The 16,715-nt window shown below is 42.2% G+C and overlaps 1 protein-coding gene across 4 annotated transcripts in view; it reads right to left on the bottom strand.

Moving 5' to 3' along the window:
* Window positions 1-16,715, bottom strand: part of PTPRC (protein tyrosine phosphatase receptor type C) — a 294,186-nt gene that overhangs the window by 96,520 nt on the left and 180,951 nt on the right. For all 4 annotated transcript variants that reach the window (XM_033916186.1, XM_033916189.1, XM_033916188.1 and 1 more), the window contains 2 exons: window positions 13,899-14,027; window positions 3,326-3,493 (listed from right to left, as the gene is read on the bottom strand). In XM_033916186.1, the coding sequence (XP_033772077.1) occupies window positions 3,326-3,493; window positions 13,899-14,027 (297 nt within the window). The remainder of the gene's footprint in view (window positions 1-3,325; window positions 3,494-13,898; window positions 14,028-16,715) is intronic.

Genomic DNA, 16,715 nt, shown 5'->3' with positions numbered 1-16,715 from the left:
AGGCTATACAAGCTATACAGGTTATATAGGGACAGGGAAAGCTGTGTTAAATCAGCTGATAGAATCCCCAGGAAGAGTAGCAGTTGGGAGAGATGAAAGAAAACACAGTTCCCTCAGAGCCTGGTGTGCTTTTCTCAAGTGACTTGGCACTAGAGGACAGCGCTAGAGTGGCCCCTCTTTGCTGCTGTGTTGAAACCAGCTGATAGAATCCTCCGGAAGAGCAGCAGTTAGGAGAGAGAAAAGAAAACACAGTTCCCTCAGAGCCTGGTGTGGTTTTTCTCCAGTGACTTGGCACTAGAGGACAGCGCTAGAGTGGCCCCTCTTTGCTGCTGTGTTGAAACCAGCTGATAGAATCCTCCGGAAGAGCAGCAGTTAGGAGAGAGAAAAGAAAACACAGTTCCCTCAGAGCCTGGTGTGGTTTTTCTCCAGTGACTTGGCACTAGAGGACAGCGCTAGAGTGGCCCATCTTTGCTGCTGTGTTGAAACCAATTTAAAAATTTTAAAAATTCAAGAAAATATAACAGAGTCAGCCCAACCTCAGAGAGTGACCTACTTAATATCAAGTATGCTATGACTGGACGTTAAACTCTTGCTCCAAGAGGGGGTTTCTCCCTCTTCAGAGTTTCACTTCTCTGAGTGTATTCCATGTAGGTTCACTCTCCAGAGATTGCTAATTTTTTGTCAGTCTTATTTTTCCCATGTCTAAAAGTTAGACATCTTACCTGGAAACAAATCCTTAAGTCAGACCATTTTTTAGGGGAATTTATACAGTCAGTCTTGATTTCTCCTTCACATTATGTTTCCACCACTCTATATACTAGACTAAGAATAGAACCATTGCTTTTTTGGAAAACTGTTTTTTTCTCATTTATCTCCCCCCCCCCCTCCTTTTACAAAACCGTGATAGTGTTTTTAGCACAGGCTGGCGCGCTGAATTTTCTACACTACTTCTGACACTCATACAGTTCATATGAGCGTCAGGAGCAGTGCAGAGCATTTAGTGTGTCGGCCTGCACTAAAAACCATTATTGCAGTTTTGTAAAATGAGGGGTTAGTGTTTAGTTTTCAAGTTTCAAGTTTTATTAAAATTTGTTATACCACCTAATCAGAATTCTAAGCGGTTTAGACATCAGGGGAGGGGAAGGGCATGGGATTCATTCATACAGAAGGGTGGGGAGGGGTGACTTGGCATGGGGGCTTCAACATGCCCGTGGTGGTGGTGGTGGTGGTGGTGGTGGGGAAGGGGGGGAGGGGGGTTTCGGCAGAGTTTTTAAAAATAGTTATGTGGTCCCAGCCCGATATTCATCCAGGGCTGCATAATTTGTTTATGCAGTCCCTGCTGAATATTGGCCAGGCCTGCATAAGCTCTAGCAGCCTGCCTACTCACACTTAGCTCCCAGTATTCAGTACTAGTGCCCGGACAGCTGAATATTTGGGGGTGGGGGGTAGAGTTTAGCATAGCAATGGATGCCATCTTTTTGATAGGATGCTCTTGGAGTAATAATCATTCTGATTCTTCCCTTCTGTATTATCTCTTTTATTGTTCAACTTCTACCTGAGCCCACTGATTTAATCATATTTTATGGTTTCTCATGTCATTTTTTATGTAGAGGATATCCAACATGTGGCCTGAATAGGTCAGGATCAAGGAATGGTGGTGGAACATGTTAATTCTTATTTATTTGTGGTGGCAGTCTGGTTGAATGAGAACAATCTTGAAGTACATCCAGATAAAATGGTGAGGTCTTCTAGTTTAGCAAGGTCATACAGCTTTGAGTGTGTTCCCTTGTATTTGAGCTGTCAGTTGAGTAGTAGGTTGGTTGTTAAGAGTTTGGGAGTTCTGTTGAATGAGTTTGCTTTTAATGCCTATTGAGGCAGATAGAGTTTTTATGGATCCAGATGATCTGATTATGTTGGTTCATGCTTTCATCACCACAAAAATTGATGATTATAACATCATCTATTGAGGCTTTACGCAGGGTCAAAATGTGTAGGTTGTAATTGTTACAAGACACTACAACCGTGTTGATTGGGGGAAAGAAGAGCTATGAACATGCAACTCCCTTATTTCTTGCTTTCCACTGGCTACCAGTACATTGCAGAACATGGTTTAAAATTCCATGTTTGTTTTTTGGGGATTTTAAATGTGAAAGGTTCTGTTTATTTGAGGGAGAAGTTGGTAGCCGCAGCCAGCGCTAAAAACCGCTACACTTTTGTAAAAGGGGTGGGATGTTTTAACAAATGGTCATGTGATGTTTAAATATTGAACTATATAAGGGATACACATGTGGTATCTCTAGGGGGGTAGATTCAAGGGGGTGGGGTCGTTAGAGTGGGCAGACTTGATGGGCTATGGCCCTTTTCTGCCGTCATCTTCTATGTTTCTATGTTTCTAGCCTGTGAGGACACTCTCTTCCTCCCAGTATGTGACTTGAAAATTATTTGTTTACAAAGAGGCTGAAAGTAACACTATTTGGACAAGCTCTTGTCCTTTAGAGCTGCACATGTTTTATGTTATCATCTGATGGTGAGGGTACAGTAGGAATCTCCTCTTCCCACTCCCATTTTGCCTATACAAATTGTAAGTTCAGAGAATACAGATGCTTTTAGTGCATGAATTTACGTTATTTGGTTTTCAAAGAGGAACTATCCAGGCAGAACTTCTTTGAAAACTAACTACAGAGTGTCTACAGTAAAAATACCAATGATTTTTTTGCAACAATGAGCTCCATTTGACAATGTCTCATAAGGTATCCCACAATTAGTCTAACCTACTGGTAAGCCTGGGGAGTGGGTAGTGGTTTGGGAGGGCTCATCTTGCAACCTTTGACCCTTTGGAAATTGGGCCTTGGGAGAGGATACCATATGTTCAGTGGTTGCCCACATGAGGGGCTTTGCTATGGGGGATCCAAAATTAGGGACCTGACATAGTGGGCTAGGGTAGCTACCTTTATGGAACATCATGGGCACAGGGGGAGATCATTTGGAGGAGGAGTGGACATCAGACAGGATGATTAGGGAAGCCAAGATATCGGGATTTACAGTGTCTTCTTACAGCAGGTACTGCCCAGGATGCTCGCTCTCTCCACCCTACCCAAGCACCTTTGAAATTTGTGTATAGTTCTTAAATGACATTTGTACATCTTGGCCTCTCTAGGCATTTAAATGTTGCCTTTTCACATAAGGATACAGTTCTTCTAAAATAAGGACCTTGGTTTTGTGGCAAAAATAAAACGCAACAGATGTGGTCCATCATTAATCATAAGTTATGGGTCTGTAGACATGAGCCCAGAGCTACATCTCCTTGATATTCAAAATTACTTACTAGATGCATTTGTTTTACATGTTATTTCTGAATCATCTCCTTTAAGAATCCCACTAATCGTGTGATCATTGGAAGTGGTGTACGCCCGAACTTTCACTGTGTAATTTGTGAAAGGTTTAACATTTTGATGAATTACATATCTGGTCATGCTTGCATTACATTCAACATCTAAAACATAAATTTCACAACTTCAGTAAGAAAATCATTGGGGTACACTTTAAACTATCATGGATACTTGTTAATGACTTTATCAGTTCATTTCTAGCAGGTCATCAAATACTACTGGATGTCAGTCAGCTACAAATGTTTACTTAAACGCATACTTCTGATATTCCAAGCAATACTGGATTCTGGGACTGCTGGAACATGTGTAGGTCAACATTCACAAGGGCCTATGAGGTTGGAATTGAGTCTGACAACATACAGGTGAGGCAAAAAAAAAAAAAAAATACCTCCCTAGAGCAGTGGTATTCAACCCAGTCCTCAGGGACCACCTGGCCAGTCGGGTTTTCAAAGTCTCTGTCAACCATATTCATTGTGGATATCCTGAAAACCCGACTGGCCAGCTAGTCCCCGAGGACTGGGTTGAATACCACTGCCCTATTAGTCTAAGCTGTTTTTCAGCAACCGTTTGGAATTTCAATGTGAAATTTTGCAGTTTTGGTTTGTTTTTACCATTTACATTTATATGTTGGGTGGCATGAGATTATCTTTGAACACAGTGAAGTTACAGACTTTTTAGTGTGACCACCTAGAGATTTTTGTGCATTCAAAAACATGCTGTAAAACTCTTATTATTTGAAAAAAACAAAAAAAAAAAACCCACAAAAAAACTAGGTTGCTAGCTTTCTATTAATGACATCACAATAATGTAGACTTTTATCTGGGGAACAATGTTGGCGACCTATCACAAGCTCCACCCAAAGCTGCAAACAATTTCCATATTTTAGGAAGCACTGCAGATGATCTGGAACAGTCCCACACAGGTACTGATTGACAAGGCTGGTAAGAACTTCTCTAAGCAACTGAAGGCATCTTTTAAAGCTGGGGGGTGAACATTTTAAGGGCTGGTTTGAAAAACTGCCGTAAGTTAGGGGGCAGTAATTGACTGCACCATTAAAAAAAACTATTAAAATCTCATTTAAAAAAGTATGTGCTGGAATCGTGCCTAGCAGCATTCGAGGGTTTTTTGTTTTTTTAAAAAAAACTTTGTTTAGTTTTTAATGTCAACAAAAAGTGCAATACAATTTATATACAAATAATAATAATCAACTAAGCACTTATAATCAATCAATATCTATACAAAAGATAAAAATTCCCTCCCCATCCATCATTACCTTCAGGAATAAAATCAAAACAAAAGATATACCCCCCGCCCTCCCGCTCCCACCCCCTCTGGATGTGTGGGTGAAAAACAACGGAAAATAAAGATAAAGGACAACTATAGTAAATCTACAAAAGATGTCAATGGACCCCAAACTAATTTGAATATCTTATGCCCCAGCATGTCAGCATTCATTTTCTCGTATTTATAAGTTAAACATAAGCTCGTCACCACAAAGGAAAACTAAGGTGATCCCAATTCTTCCAATTGGGCACCTGAGGTTAAAGTCAGCATGGTTAGTCGATGATAGATGAACTGAGGCGTCGCTATGCCCAATTCTCCATCAAACGTAGGTACTGGTAATATAGTCCTTTAAAACCCAAGCCTACATTACTGGCACCTACATAGTTTCTTAGACTTCAGTAGCTGTAACATAGTAACATAGTAGATGACGGCAGATAAAGACCCGAATGGTCCATCCAGTCTGCCCAACCTGATTCAATTTGAATTTTTTCTTCTTAGCTATTTCTGGGCAAGAATACAAAGCTTTACCCTGAACTGTGCTTAGGTTCCAACTGCCGAAATCTCTGTTAAGACTTACTCCAGCCCATCTACACCCTCCCAGCCATTGAAACACTCCCCAGCCCATCCTCCACCAAATGGCCATATACAGACACAGACCGTGCAAGTCTGCCCAGTACTGGCCTTAGTTCAATATTTAATATTATTTTCTGATTCTAAATCCTCTGTGTTCATCCCACGCTTCTTTGAACTCAGTCACAGTTTTACTCTCCACCACCTCTCTCGGGAGCGCATTCCAGGCATCCACTACCCTCTCCGTAAAGTAGAATTTCCTAACATTGCCCCTGAATCTACCACCCCTCAACCTCAAATAATGTCCTCTAGTTTTACCATTTTCCTTTCTCTGGAAAAGATTTTGTTCTACTTTAATACCCTTCAAGTATTTGAACATCTGAATCATATCTCCCCTGTCTCTCCTTTCCTCTAGGGTATACATATTCAGGGCTTCCAGTCTCTCCTCATACGTCTTCTGGCGCAAGCCTCCTATCATTTTCATCGCCCTCCTCTGGACCGCCTTAAGTCTTCTTACGTCCTTCGCCAGATACGGTCTCCAAAACTGAACACAATACTCCAAGTGGGGCCTCACCAATGACCTGTACAGGGGCATCAACACCTTCTTCCTTCTACTGACTACGCCTCTCTTTATACAGCCCAGCATCCTTCTGGCAGCAGCCACTGCCTTGTCACACTGTTTTTTCATTTTTAGATCTTCGGACACTATCACCTCAAGGTCCCTCTCCCCGTCCGTGCATATCAGCTTCTCTCCTCCCAGCATATACGGTTCCTTCCTATTATTAATCCCCAAATGCATTACTCTGCATTTCTTTGCATTGAATTTTAGTTGCCAGGCATTAGACCATTCCTCTAACTTTTGCAGATCCTTTTTCATATTTTCCACTCCCTTTTTGGTGTCTACTCTGCTACAAATCTTGGTATCATCTGCAAAAAGGCACACTTTTCCTTCTAACCCTTCAGCAATGTCACTCACAAACATATTGAACAGGATTGGCCCCAGCACTGATCCCTGAGGGACTCCACTACTCACCTTTCCTTCCTTCGAGCGACTTCCATTAACCACCACCCTCTGGCGTCTGTCTGACAGCCAGTTTCTGACCCAGTTCACCACTTTGGGTCCTAACTTCAGCCCTTCAAGTTTGTTCAACAGCCTCCTATGAGGAACTGTATCAAAGGCTTTGCTAAAATCCAAGTAAATTACATCTAGCATATGTCCTCGATCCAGCTCTCTGGTCACCCAATCAAAAAATTCAATCAGGTTTGTTTGGCACGATTTACCTTTTGTAAAGCCACGTTGCCTCGGATCCTGTAACCCATTATATTCAAAGAAGTACACTATCCTTTCTTTCAGCAACACTTCCATTATTTTACCAACAACTGAAGTGAGGCTCACCGGCCTGTAGTTTCCCGATTCATCCCTGTGACCACTTTTATGAATAGGGACCACATCCGCTCTCCTCCAATCCCCAGGAATCACTCCCGTCTCCAGAGATTTGTTGAACAAGTCTTTAATAGGACTCGCCAGAACCTCTCTGAGCTCCCTTAGTATCCTGGGATGGATCCCGTCTGGTCCCATCGCTTTGTCCACCTTCAGTTTTTCAAGTTGTTCATAAACACTCTCCTCCGTGAACGGCGCAGAATCTACTCCATTTTCTCGTGTAGCTTTGCTAGACAATCTCGGTCCTTCTCCAGGATTTTCTTCTGTGAACACAGAACAGAAGTATTTGTTTAGCACATTTGTTTTCTCCTCATCACTCTCCACATATTGGTTCCCAGCATCTTTTAGCCTAGCAATTCCATTTTTCATCTTCCTCCTTTCACTAATATATCTGAAAAAAATTTTGTCTCCCTTTTTTACATTTTTAGCCATTTGTTCTTCCGCCAGACATATCTCTCTCTTGGCTTCTTTCAGTTTCACCCTGTAGTCCTTTCTGCTCTCCTCTTGGGTTTTTTTATATTTCACGAACGCCAACTGTTTCGCCTTTATTTTCTCAGCCATTAGGTTGGAGAACCATAAGGGCTTCCTTTTTCTCTTGTTTTTATTGATTTTCTTCACATAAAGCTCCGGAGCCATTTTTATCGCTCCTTTCAGCCTAGACCACTGTCTTTCCACTTCTCTTATGTCCTCCCATCCTAACAGCTCTTTCTTCAGGTACTCTCCCATTGCATTAAAGTCCGTATGTTTGAAATCTAGGACTTTAAAAATCGTGCGGCCGCTCTCCACTTTAGCCGTTATATCAAACCAAACTGTTTGATGATCGCTACTTCCCAGGTGAGCACCCACTCGAACATTAGAGATACTCTCTCCATTTGTGAGGATCAGATCCAATATCGCTTTTTCCCTTGTGGGTTCCGCCACCATTTGTCTGAGCAGAGCCTCTTGAAAGGCATCCACAATCTCCATACTTCTTTCTGATTCTGCAGACGGAACATTCCAGTCCGCATCCGGCAGGTTGAAATCTCCCAACAGCAGAACCTCCTCTTTCCTTCCAAACTTTTGGATATCCACAATCAGATCCTTATCAATTTGCTGCGATTGAGTCGGAGGTCTGTAGACTACACCCACATAGATAGAAGTTTCATGGAGCAGCTGGTCACGGAACCAACACGAGGGGATGCCACTCTAGACCTAATCCTCAACGGGCTAGAAGGACCCGCAAAGGAAGTGGTGGTAATAGCACCATTAGGGAACAGCGATCACAACATGATCCAGTACAAATTAAACATGGGAACATCAAAGGCGAAAAGAACCACAACGACAGCACTCAACTTCAGAAAAGGAAACTACAAAGACATGAGGAAAATGGTGGGAAAAAAGCTCAGCAACAGCTCAGGGAAAGTGAAGACCGTAAAGGAAGCCTGGACACTGCTTAAAGGCACAGTGCTCGAGGCGCAAGACCTGTACGTCCCAAGGTTTAGGAAAGGGTGCAAAAAAAATCGAACTAGAAACCCAGCATGGATAACTACTGCAGTTAAAAAGGCGATAAGCAACAAGAAATCATCCTTCAAAAAATGGAAAAAGGAACCAACAAAGGAAAACCAAGAAGAGCACAAAAGACACCAGAAAGAATGCCATCAAGAGGTCAAGAAAGCAAAGAGAGAATATGAGGAAAGACTGGCAGGAGAAGCAAGAAACTTCAAACCCTTCTTCAGGTATGTGAAAGGGAAACAACCAGCCAGAGAGGAAGTGGGACCACTGGACGATGGAGACAGGAAAGGAGCGATAAAGGAGGAAAAAGAGATAGCTGACAGGTTAAACAAATTCTTCTCGTCAGTCTTCACCAGAGAGGATACATCCAATATCCCAGAACCCGAGGTGATTATAAGCGGAGAACATGACGAAAGGCTGGTACAACTAGAGGTAAGCAAAGAGGATGTCCTCAGGCAGATAGACAGACTAAAGAGTGACAAATCACCGGGCCCGGACGGCATCCACCCAAGGGTACTAAAAGAACTGAGAAACGAAATAGCAGAGACACTTCGCCAAATATGTAACCTCTCCCTAAAAACTGGGGAGATCCCAGAGGACTGGAAAATAGCAAATGTCACGCCCATCTTTAAAAAGGGATCAAGGGGTGACCCGGGAAACTACAGGCCTGTGAGCTTGACCTCGGTTCCGGGAAAGATGATGGAAGCAATGGTAAAGGACACAATCTGCGAACACATAGAAAACAATGGACAACTGAAGGCGAGCCAGCATGGCTTCTGCCAGGGAAGGTCATGCTTCATGAACTTGCTGTACTTCTTTGAGGGAATAAACAGCCAGATGGATAAGGGGAAATCCATAGACATCATTTACCTTGACTTCCAAAAAGCCTTCGACAAGGTACCTCACGAACGGCTACTTAAAAAGCTGTGGAACCACGGGGTGCAAGGGGATATCCACCGATGGATCAAACACTGGTTGGCAGGCAGGAAACAGAGGGTTGGAGTAAAGGGCCAACACTCAGACTGGCAATGGGTCACGAGCGGAGTTCCACAGGGGTCGGTGCTGGGACCTCTACTATTCAATATATTTATTAACGATCTGGAGACGGGGACAAAATGTGAGGTTATCAAATTTGCTGATGACACCAAACTCTGCAGCAGGGTTAGAAACACGGAAGACTGTGAAGACCTGCAAAGGGACCTAACGAGATTGGAAGACTGGGCAAAAAAGTGGCAAATGAGTTTTAACGTAGAGAAATGCAAGGTCATGCATGTAGGGAAAAAGAACCCGATGTTCAGCTACAAAATGGGGGGAACACTTCTAGGGGTGAGTAACCTTGAGAGGGACCTGGGGGTGATGGTCGACACATCACTGAAACCATCGGCGCAGTGTGCGACAGCCTCAAAGAAGGCAAACAGAATGCTGGGCATCATCAAAAAAGGTATCACAACCAGGACGAAGGAAGTCATCATGCCGCTGTATCGCGCAATGGTGCGCCCGCACCTGGAGTACTGTGTTCAATACTGGTCGCCGTACCTCAAGAAGGACATGGCGGTACTAGAGGGAGTGCAGAGGAGAGCGACTAAACTGATAAAAGGTATGGAAAATTTTTCATACGCTGACAAGTTAAAAATGCTGGGGCTGTTCTCCCTGGAGAAAAGGAGACTTAGAGGGGACATGATAGAAACCTTCAAAATCCTAAAGGGCATAGAGAAAGTGAATAGGGACAGATTCTTCAAACTGAGGGGAGCCACAAACACTAGGGGTCACTCGGAGAAATTGAAGGGGGATAGGTTTAGAACAAATGCTAGGAAGTTCTTTTTTACCCAGAGGGTGGTGGACACATGGAACGCGCTTCCGGAGGATGTGATAGGCCAGAAATCTGTACAGAGGTTCAAGGAGGGTTTGGATAGGTTCCTGAAGGAAAAGGGGATAGAGGGGTACAGATAGAACTTGAGGTAGGTTATAGAAATGGTCAGAAACCACTTCACAGGTCGCGGACCTGATGGGCCGCCGCGGGAGCGGACCGCTGGGCGAGATGGACCTCTGGTCTGACCCAGTGGAGGCAACTTCTTATGTTCTTATGTTCTTAGTTCCATCTTCTCTTTTCAGAGCAATTCTGTAAATGATGCCTAAGCATGGATACGTGGATGGCAACCAACAGACAACAGTTGAGGTTCAAAAATGGTGTGCAATTGTATTCAACAAATCATAGTCTTGTGCAGTGGCTCGACACGCACGTGTTTCGGCCAATACGGCCTGCTTCAAGAGCCTTTATAACTCATGATCACAATTTCTCGTATAATTAAGAACCTGATGAGAGAGTGAACGCAGAATGTTTGGGGTTTCGTGTTTTATTTAACAAAATATGGAGTTCATTGACTTTATTTGCTGCTTCACATTAAAAGATAATGTATTACCTTCTGAGTTTTTTCATTACACATCTGGGATGGGAAGGGGTAAGGTAGGGAAAGGTAGGGAAAGGTAATGAAAAAATGGATATTAAATCTTCGAATTATAGTAATAAAGATGTTTAGAATTATTATTATTAATAATTGATGGAAGGGGTGGGCATAGTTATGATTCTGTATATTATTTGTTTGAAATAATGTATTCTCTGTAATAATATACTATTTTCAATCAAATGTATTACACTGTTGTAATTTAATAAAATAATAATGTTAAAAAAAAAAGAAACTGATGATTCAAAGTAACTCAGGAAATCGAACGTCTACGTTCGATTTCCTGATTTACTTTGAATCATCAGTTTCTTAATTATACGAGAAATTGTGATCATGAGTTAAAAAGGCTCCTGAAGCAGGCCGTATTTGCGGAAAAATGTGTGTGTCGAGCCACCGCACAAGACTACGATTTGTTGAATAAAATTGCACACCGTTGTTTTCAAACCTCCACTGTTGTCTGTTGGCTCTGATTTCTCTCCTGGTTTTTGCTTTGATACGTGGATGATGCCATTTTTGCAGATGCCGCCTGGTGTAGACACTGTTTGCAGAATCTGGCCCTTTGAGCATTCACAGTGACTGCACAATTCTGACACTTTGTTAATTGTGTCGTTTGAAAGACATTGTTTTACTGTATTTTAGCTTGAACACACACAAAAACCTTTAGGTAGCAATGCTAAAATGTCAGTAACACCAATATAGTTTAAGATAATTAAATTTTGTTTAATAGTAATATGTAACTATGAGCACTAAATAACTACATAAAATTTATCATTGAAATTTAAAGTGGTTGCTGCGAACATGGCAAAAAACTCTAGGTGATTTTTTGTCTCACTCTGTAGATCCTTTCAGTTCAACATTTTGGGCAGTCATATTTTTGGCCATATAAATCACTATATGCCAAAGTTAAATCATTCATTTTGGGCAGGATCGAGGATGGCTTGGGAACAAAAGAAAATGTTACATTGACAGCAGCAAAATTCAGTCACTCTCTATATAACTTAAATGTAGAAATGCCTCCACACAAACAACAACTATAACTTTATTCGTATTAAGTTAGGTGTGTATATTCAGCAGCAGCATGCATGTGTTTATGGTCATTATACAGATAACTTACTTGTATAATGTTAAGCAGATGGGTGACCACTGAATATTGACCTTGAAGGGTGCAATTGCTAAAATTGTGTAGAGTGGTACCTCGGAATCCGAATGCCCCAGAACTCGAACGATTTGGAATCTGAATTTTTTTTTTTTTCTTCATTTTTGCCCCGGAATCCAATCGCTGTTTTGGAATCCAAACTGCAAGGAGTGCTCAGCCCAAAGCTTCCCCTCTGACGCAGCTTCCTGCTTCCGCCTGGGAGGGAAGCTTTGAGCTGAGCACCACTTGTAGCTGCCGTTGCCGATCTTGCTGTCTTGCCGCTGGGGATCCCAATCTTGCTGTTTCTGCCAGGTAGGCCCGATCTTGCAGAGTTTGTGGGACCAAGGAACGGATTAATCCAGTTTCTATTCTTTTCAATGGGAAAACTTGTCTTGGAACTCGAACAGAGTTCTAGAATGGACTAAGTTCAGATTCCAAGGTACCACTGTATTTTGATGCAAAGTCTAGGGGTGCTTTCCCCCATGGATTTGGTACCTGTTTTTAAAGGGAAAGTATACGAGTGCATTCCCTGTGAAAATTGCAATAGAAAACAATGTACATGCATTTTCTGTAGGTGCTTTTTCCGTGAAAAATAACATACTTGCATCTTGAGTTAGTACTGTGTGCTACTGTGTTAGCAAGCAATAACGCCACTCAAGTCATATAGCCACCTATAAAATACTAGCATACATGACAGAAATTGTGTTTTCAATGCAGATGTGGATGTGAGTTTCTACTCAAGAGCGGCTGTAAATGTGTGTACTTCTGCTTTGCCTAGACCAGGGGCCCTCAAATACAGTCCCTTAGGACCAGGCTGGGTTGTAAACCTTCACTACTGGATTTGAGGGCCCCTGGCCCCTAGACCATGTTTCTGGCTATGCCTACTGGCAAAGTATGTGCCTTCTTGTCAAGATGTGAGCTTTTAAGCAGAGGGGAAAGGGGATGGGACTTGTATACCGCATTTTTGTGGTTCCACATTCAAAGCGGTTTACATATACGTATACAGGTACTTATTTTGTACCTGGAGCAATGGAGGATTAAGTGACTTGCCAACTGATATTTTATAAAAGGCCTTTTGCATGCATATGTGGTTACATATGCATGAAAGACATAATAAAAAATGATTGAGCATTTATTTTACTGCAGGTCCTACTTTATGCAATGGGCTCTATTTATTAACAATGCTCATTAATGGTGTTAGAGCACACTACTGTGGTAGGGCCCATTAATAACTCTAGCTGATAGTTTAACAATGCAAAATTGCACACATTTCTTCTTCCTCCAGCCTAACTTTGCCTTGAAAATGCATAAATACAGATAAAAGTGTATGTATAATTTTGTAATTTGCATACGAGGGTCCGCTGAAAAGTTCTCAGCCCAAAGTTGGGGCAGTCTCCATCGAGCGCTAAACACTTACTCTTGTGCCTATGGAAGTGCCTAGGGTCACCTTAGGATGCCTAATGTCACTTCCGGTGTAAACCATGCCCACGCCAGCCTCAGGCATCCTTAGGTGTGCCTAGGTACTTCTGTAGGTACATGAACGGCGCCTTCAAAGTAGGTGAAGTTCGCCGCATTGATTTTTTTTTTCCCTTAAATGTGTGTCCCAATTGGTTAGTTAGATGGTGGTAGGATGTCTACCACCGCCTAACTTCAGAACGCTGTTACTAGAATTTGAGCCTTAGTGAGGGGTGCATTAAGAGACCCCTCCCTTTGCTGAGGGAGAAGGGGAGAGGTGCTGGCACCCCTGTTATGATAGTACCCAGAGTGCTCTGCTCCCCCCCTTTACTAAGCTACTGGTACGTGTTATAAGTATTTTAAATAAATACATATTTAAGAATGCGCTAAACCCAGATTTTACCACACTTTATTACAAGGGCCCCTAAGTTTGTAAGTCTGGCCTGCTAGAAAGAGGAAATTATTTAGTTGCAATCTAGCCAGTTAGATTCAATGAATATTCTCCTAAAGAGAATTTGCTCTTTCTCTTAACTGCTCAGTTGTTTCTACTGTGCCCAAGGCCATTAGTTTAAAAATGAGAAGCAAATATCTGCTTATAAAATATGGTAACAAACACAGTATAGGTAGAGGATATATTGATTTTTGAGCATTGTAGATTAACATATACTTACTTAATCCATTACTTATTATATACCCATCTATAGGTCCATTAGTTATTTCAGGTATTTCCCAGGAAAATCCATATGCTGAGCTATTGATAGCCGTATAATTGCATTTCAAATTTATAACTTGTCCAGGGGCTGCAATAGATAATAAAAAAGAAGAAAAACAACCCAGTTTATTTATTTTTCTATACAGTTCTCTCAGGGGAGCTCAGAATGGTTTACATGAATTTATTCAGGTACTCAAGCATTTTCCCCTGTCTGTCCTGATGGGCTCACAATCTTTCTAATGTACCTGGGGCAATGGGGGGATTAATTGACTTTCCCAAGATCACAAGGAGCAGCGTGGGTTTGAACCCACAACCTCAGAGTGCTGAAGCTATAGTTTTAACCACTGCAGCACACTCTCCCCAGTAAGTTATACTGATCTACCTGTATGTGCAACCCTATGGCATGCTACAACAATCTGTCCATTGTAACTTCCTGGGTAACTGACCCAACCTCATGTAATGTAGTGAGGCAATGAGGACCACTGTTCCTCTAATAATTATGGGGGGCCATTCTACTAAACTGTTAAGCATCTCATACGTGATTAACGTGTTAACTGTTAGCAAAGAGCCATGTTAAAAGCTTTCTGTTATTTTTGCAAATAGCACAGGGTAAACCAGATATTAAGGGTTGGATTCTATAAATGGCCCATAATTTTGTGTGCTATTCTGAGATGTTTGCCCAACTAAATTGGCCCCATGAGACAATTAGCACCATTAATTGGGTGCTAACAATTCATCCTTGGCGTTAATGGGCAACAATTTGGATTGCCATGTGAATCTTGCTATCTGATATTCTATAAAGATCTGCACGCAAATCTTATAGCGTGCAACTCAAAAGGGAGCATGGCCACGGGAGGGGGATGAACAGGTCAGGGAAATTCACTAACTTATTAATACTCCAGACACCTAGGGGATATATTCACTTGTTCCCTAATGAAAAGGAATTAACTTTCAATATAGTGTTATGCTATCATAATATATTCAGCTCAAAGGTTACCATAAGGAAAGGAGGAAAGAGCCTCAGACTCCCAGCCTGCCGCTGCTCATTAGCTTTCAAGCAGGCTGTATTCATGAGCTACCTCATTGGCTCAAAAACCTCCTCCTCCCTATGGTTCTTTGTTAATTTTATAACTCCCTATCAATTTTATAATTTCATAATCAAATAATTCATTTTGGGCTCCTTTTACAAAGCCGCGCTAGTGGTTTTGGCGCACGCACCGGATTAGTGCGCGTTATAGGGCGCGCTAGCCAAAAATTTACCGCCTGCTCAAAAGGAGGTGGATACGGCTAGCACGTGTGGCAATTTAGCGCGTGCTATTCCATGCATTAAGAACCTAGCGCAGCTTTGTAAAAGGAGCCTTTATAACACTATATTGAAAGTTAATTCCTTTTAATTAGGGAACAAGTGAATATATCCCCTAGGTGTTTGGAGTATTTAATTGTTGCTTTCCTTGGGGTTGTATGATTGTGGAGAAGTTCACAAACTTAGACAGGATGCAGAAACAGAGGAACAAACACTCCACAATCAACAGCAGAAGGAAAAAAAAAACCACCTATAGAGATGACCAAAATAGTCACATAAAATAGTTTTATTGATTTCAATTAGAAACATAGAAACATAAAAGTGGTCACAGGGATGAAGCAGGAAACTACAGGCCGGTGAGCCTCACTTCAGTTGTTGGAAAAATAATGGAAGTGTTGCTGAAAGAAAGGATAGTGTATTTCCTTGAATCTAATGGGTTACAGGATCCGAGGCAACATGGCTTTACAAAAGGTAAATCGTGCCAAACGAACCTGATTGAATTTTTGATTGGGTGACCAGAGAGCTGGATCGAGGACATATGCTAGATGTAATTTATTTGGATTTCAGCAAAGCCTTTGATACAGTTCCTCATAGGAGGCTGTTGAACAAACTTGAAGGGCTAAAGTTAGGACCCAAAGTGGTGAACTGGGTCAGAAACTGGCTGTCGGACAGACGCCAGAGGGTGGTGGTTAATGGAAGTCGCTCGAAGGAAGGAAAGGTGACTAGTGGAGTCCCTCAGGGTTCGGTGCTGGGGCCAATCCTGTTCAATATGTATGTAAGTGACATTGCTGAAGGGTTAGAAGGAAAAGTGTGCCTTTTTGCAGATGATACCAAGATTTGTAACAGAGTAGACACCGAAGAGGGAGTGGAAAATATGAAAAAGGATCTGCAAAAGTTAGAGGAATGGTCTAATGCCTGGCAACTAAAATTCAATGCAAAGAAATGCAGAGTAATGCATTTGGGGATTAATAATAGGAAGGAACCGTATATGCTGGGAGGAGAGAAGCTGATATGCACGGACGGGGAGAGGGACCTCGGGGTGATAGTGTCCGAAGATCTAAAGGCGAAAAAAACAGTGTGACAAGGCAGTGGCTGCTGCCAGAAGGATTCTGGGCTGTATAAAGAGAGGCGTAGTCAGTAGAAGAAAGAAGGTGTTGATGCCCCTGTACAGGTCATTGGTGAGGCCCCACTTGGAGTATTGTGTTCAGTTTTGGAGACCGTATCTGGCGAAAGACGTAAGAAGACTTGAGGCGGTCCAGAGGAGGGCGACGAAAATGATAGGAGGCTTGCACCAGAAGACATATGAGGAGAGACTGGAAGCCCTGAATATGTATACCCTAGAGGAAAGGAGAGACAGGGGAGATATGATTCAGACGTTCAAATACTTAAAGGGTATTAACGTAGAACAAAATCTTTTCCAGAGAAAGGAAAATGGTAAAACCAGAGGACATAATTTGAGGTTGAGGGGTGGTA

This window comes from Geotrypetes seraphini, chromosome 12, assembly GCF_902459505.1.
Source record: "Geotrypetes seraphini chromosome 12, aGeoSer1.1, whole genome shotgun sequence".
NCBI classification, from domain to species: Eukaryota; Metazoa; Chordata; class Amphibia; order Gymnophiona; family Dermophiidae; genus Geotrypetes; species Geotrypetes seraphini.
This window is presented reverse-complemented; position numbering and strand designations above follow the sequence as displayed.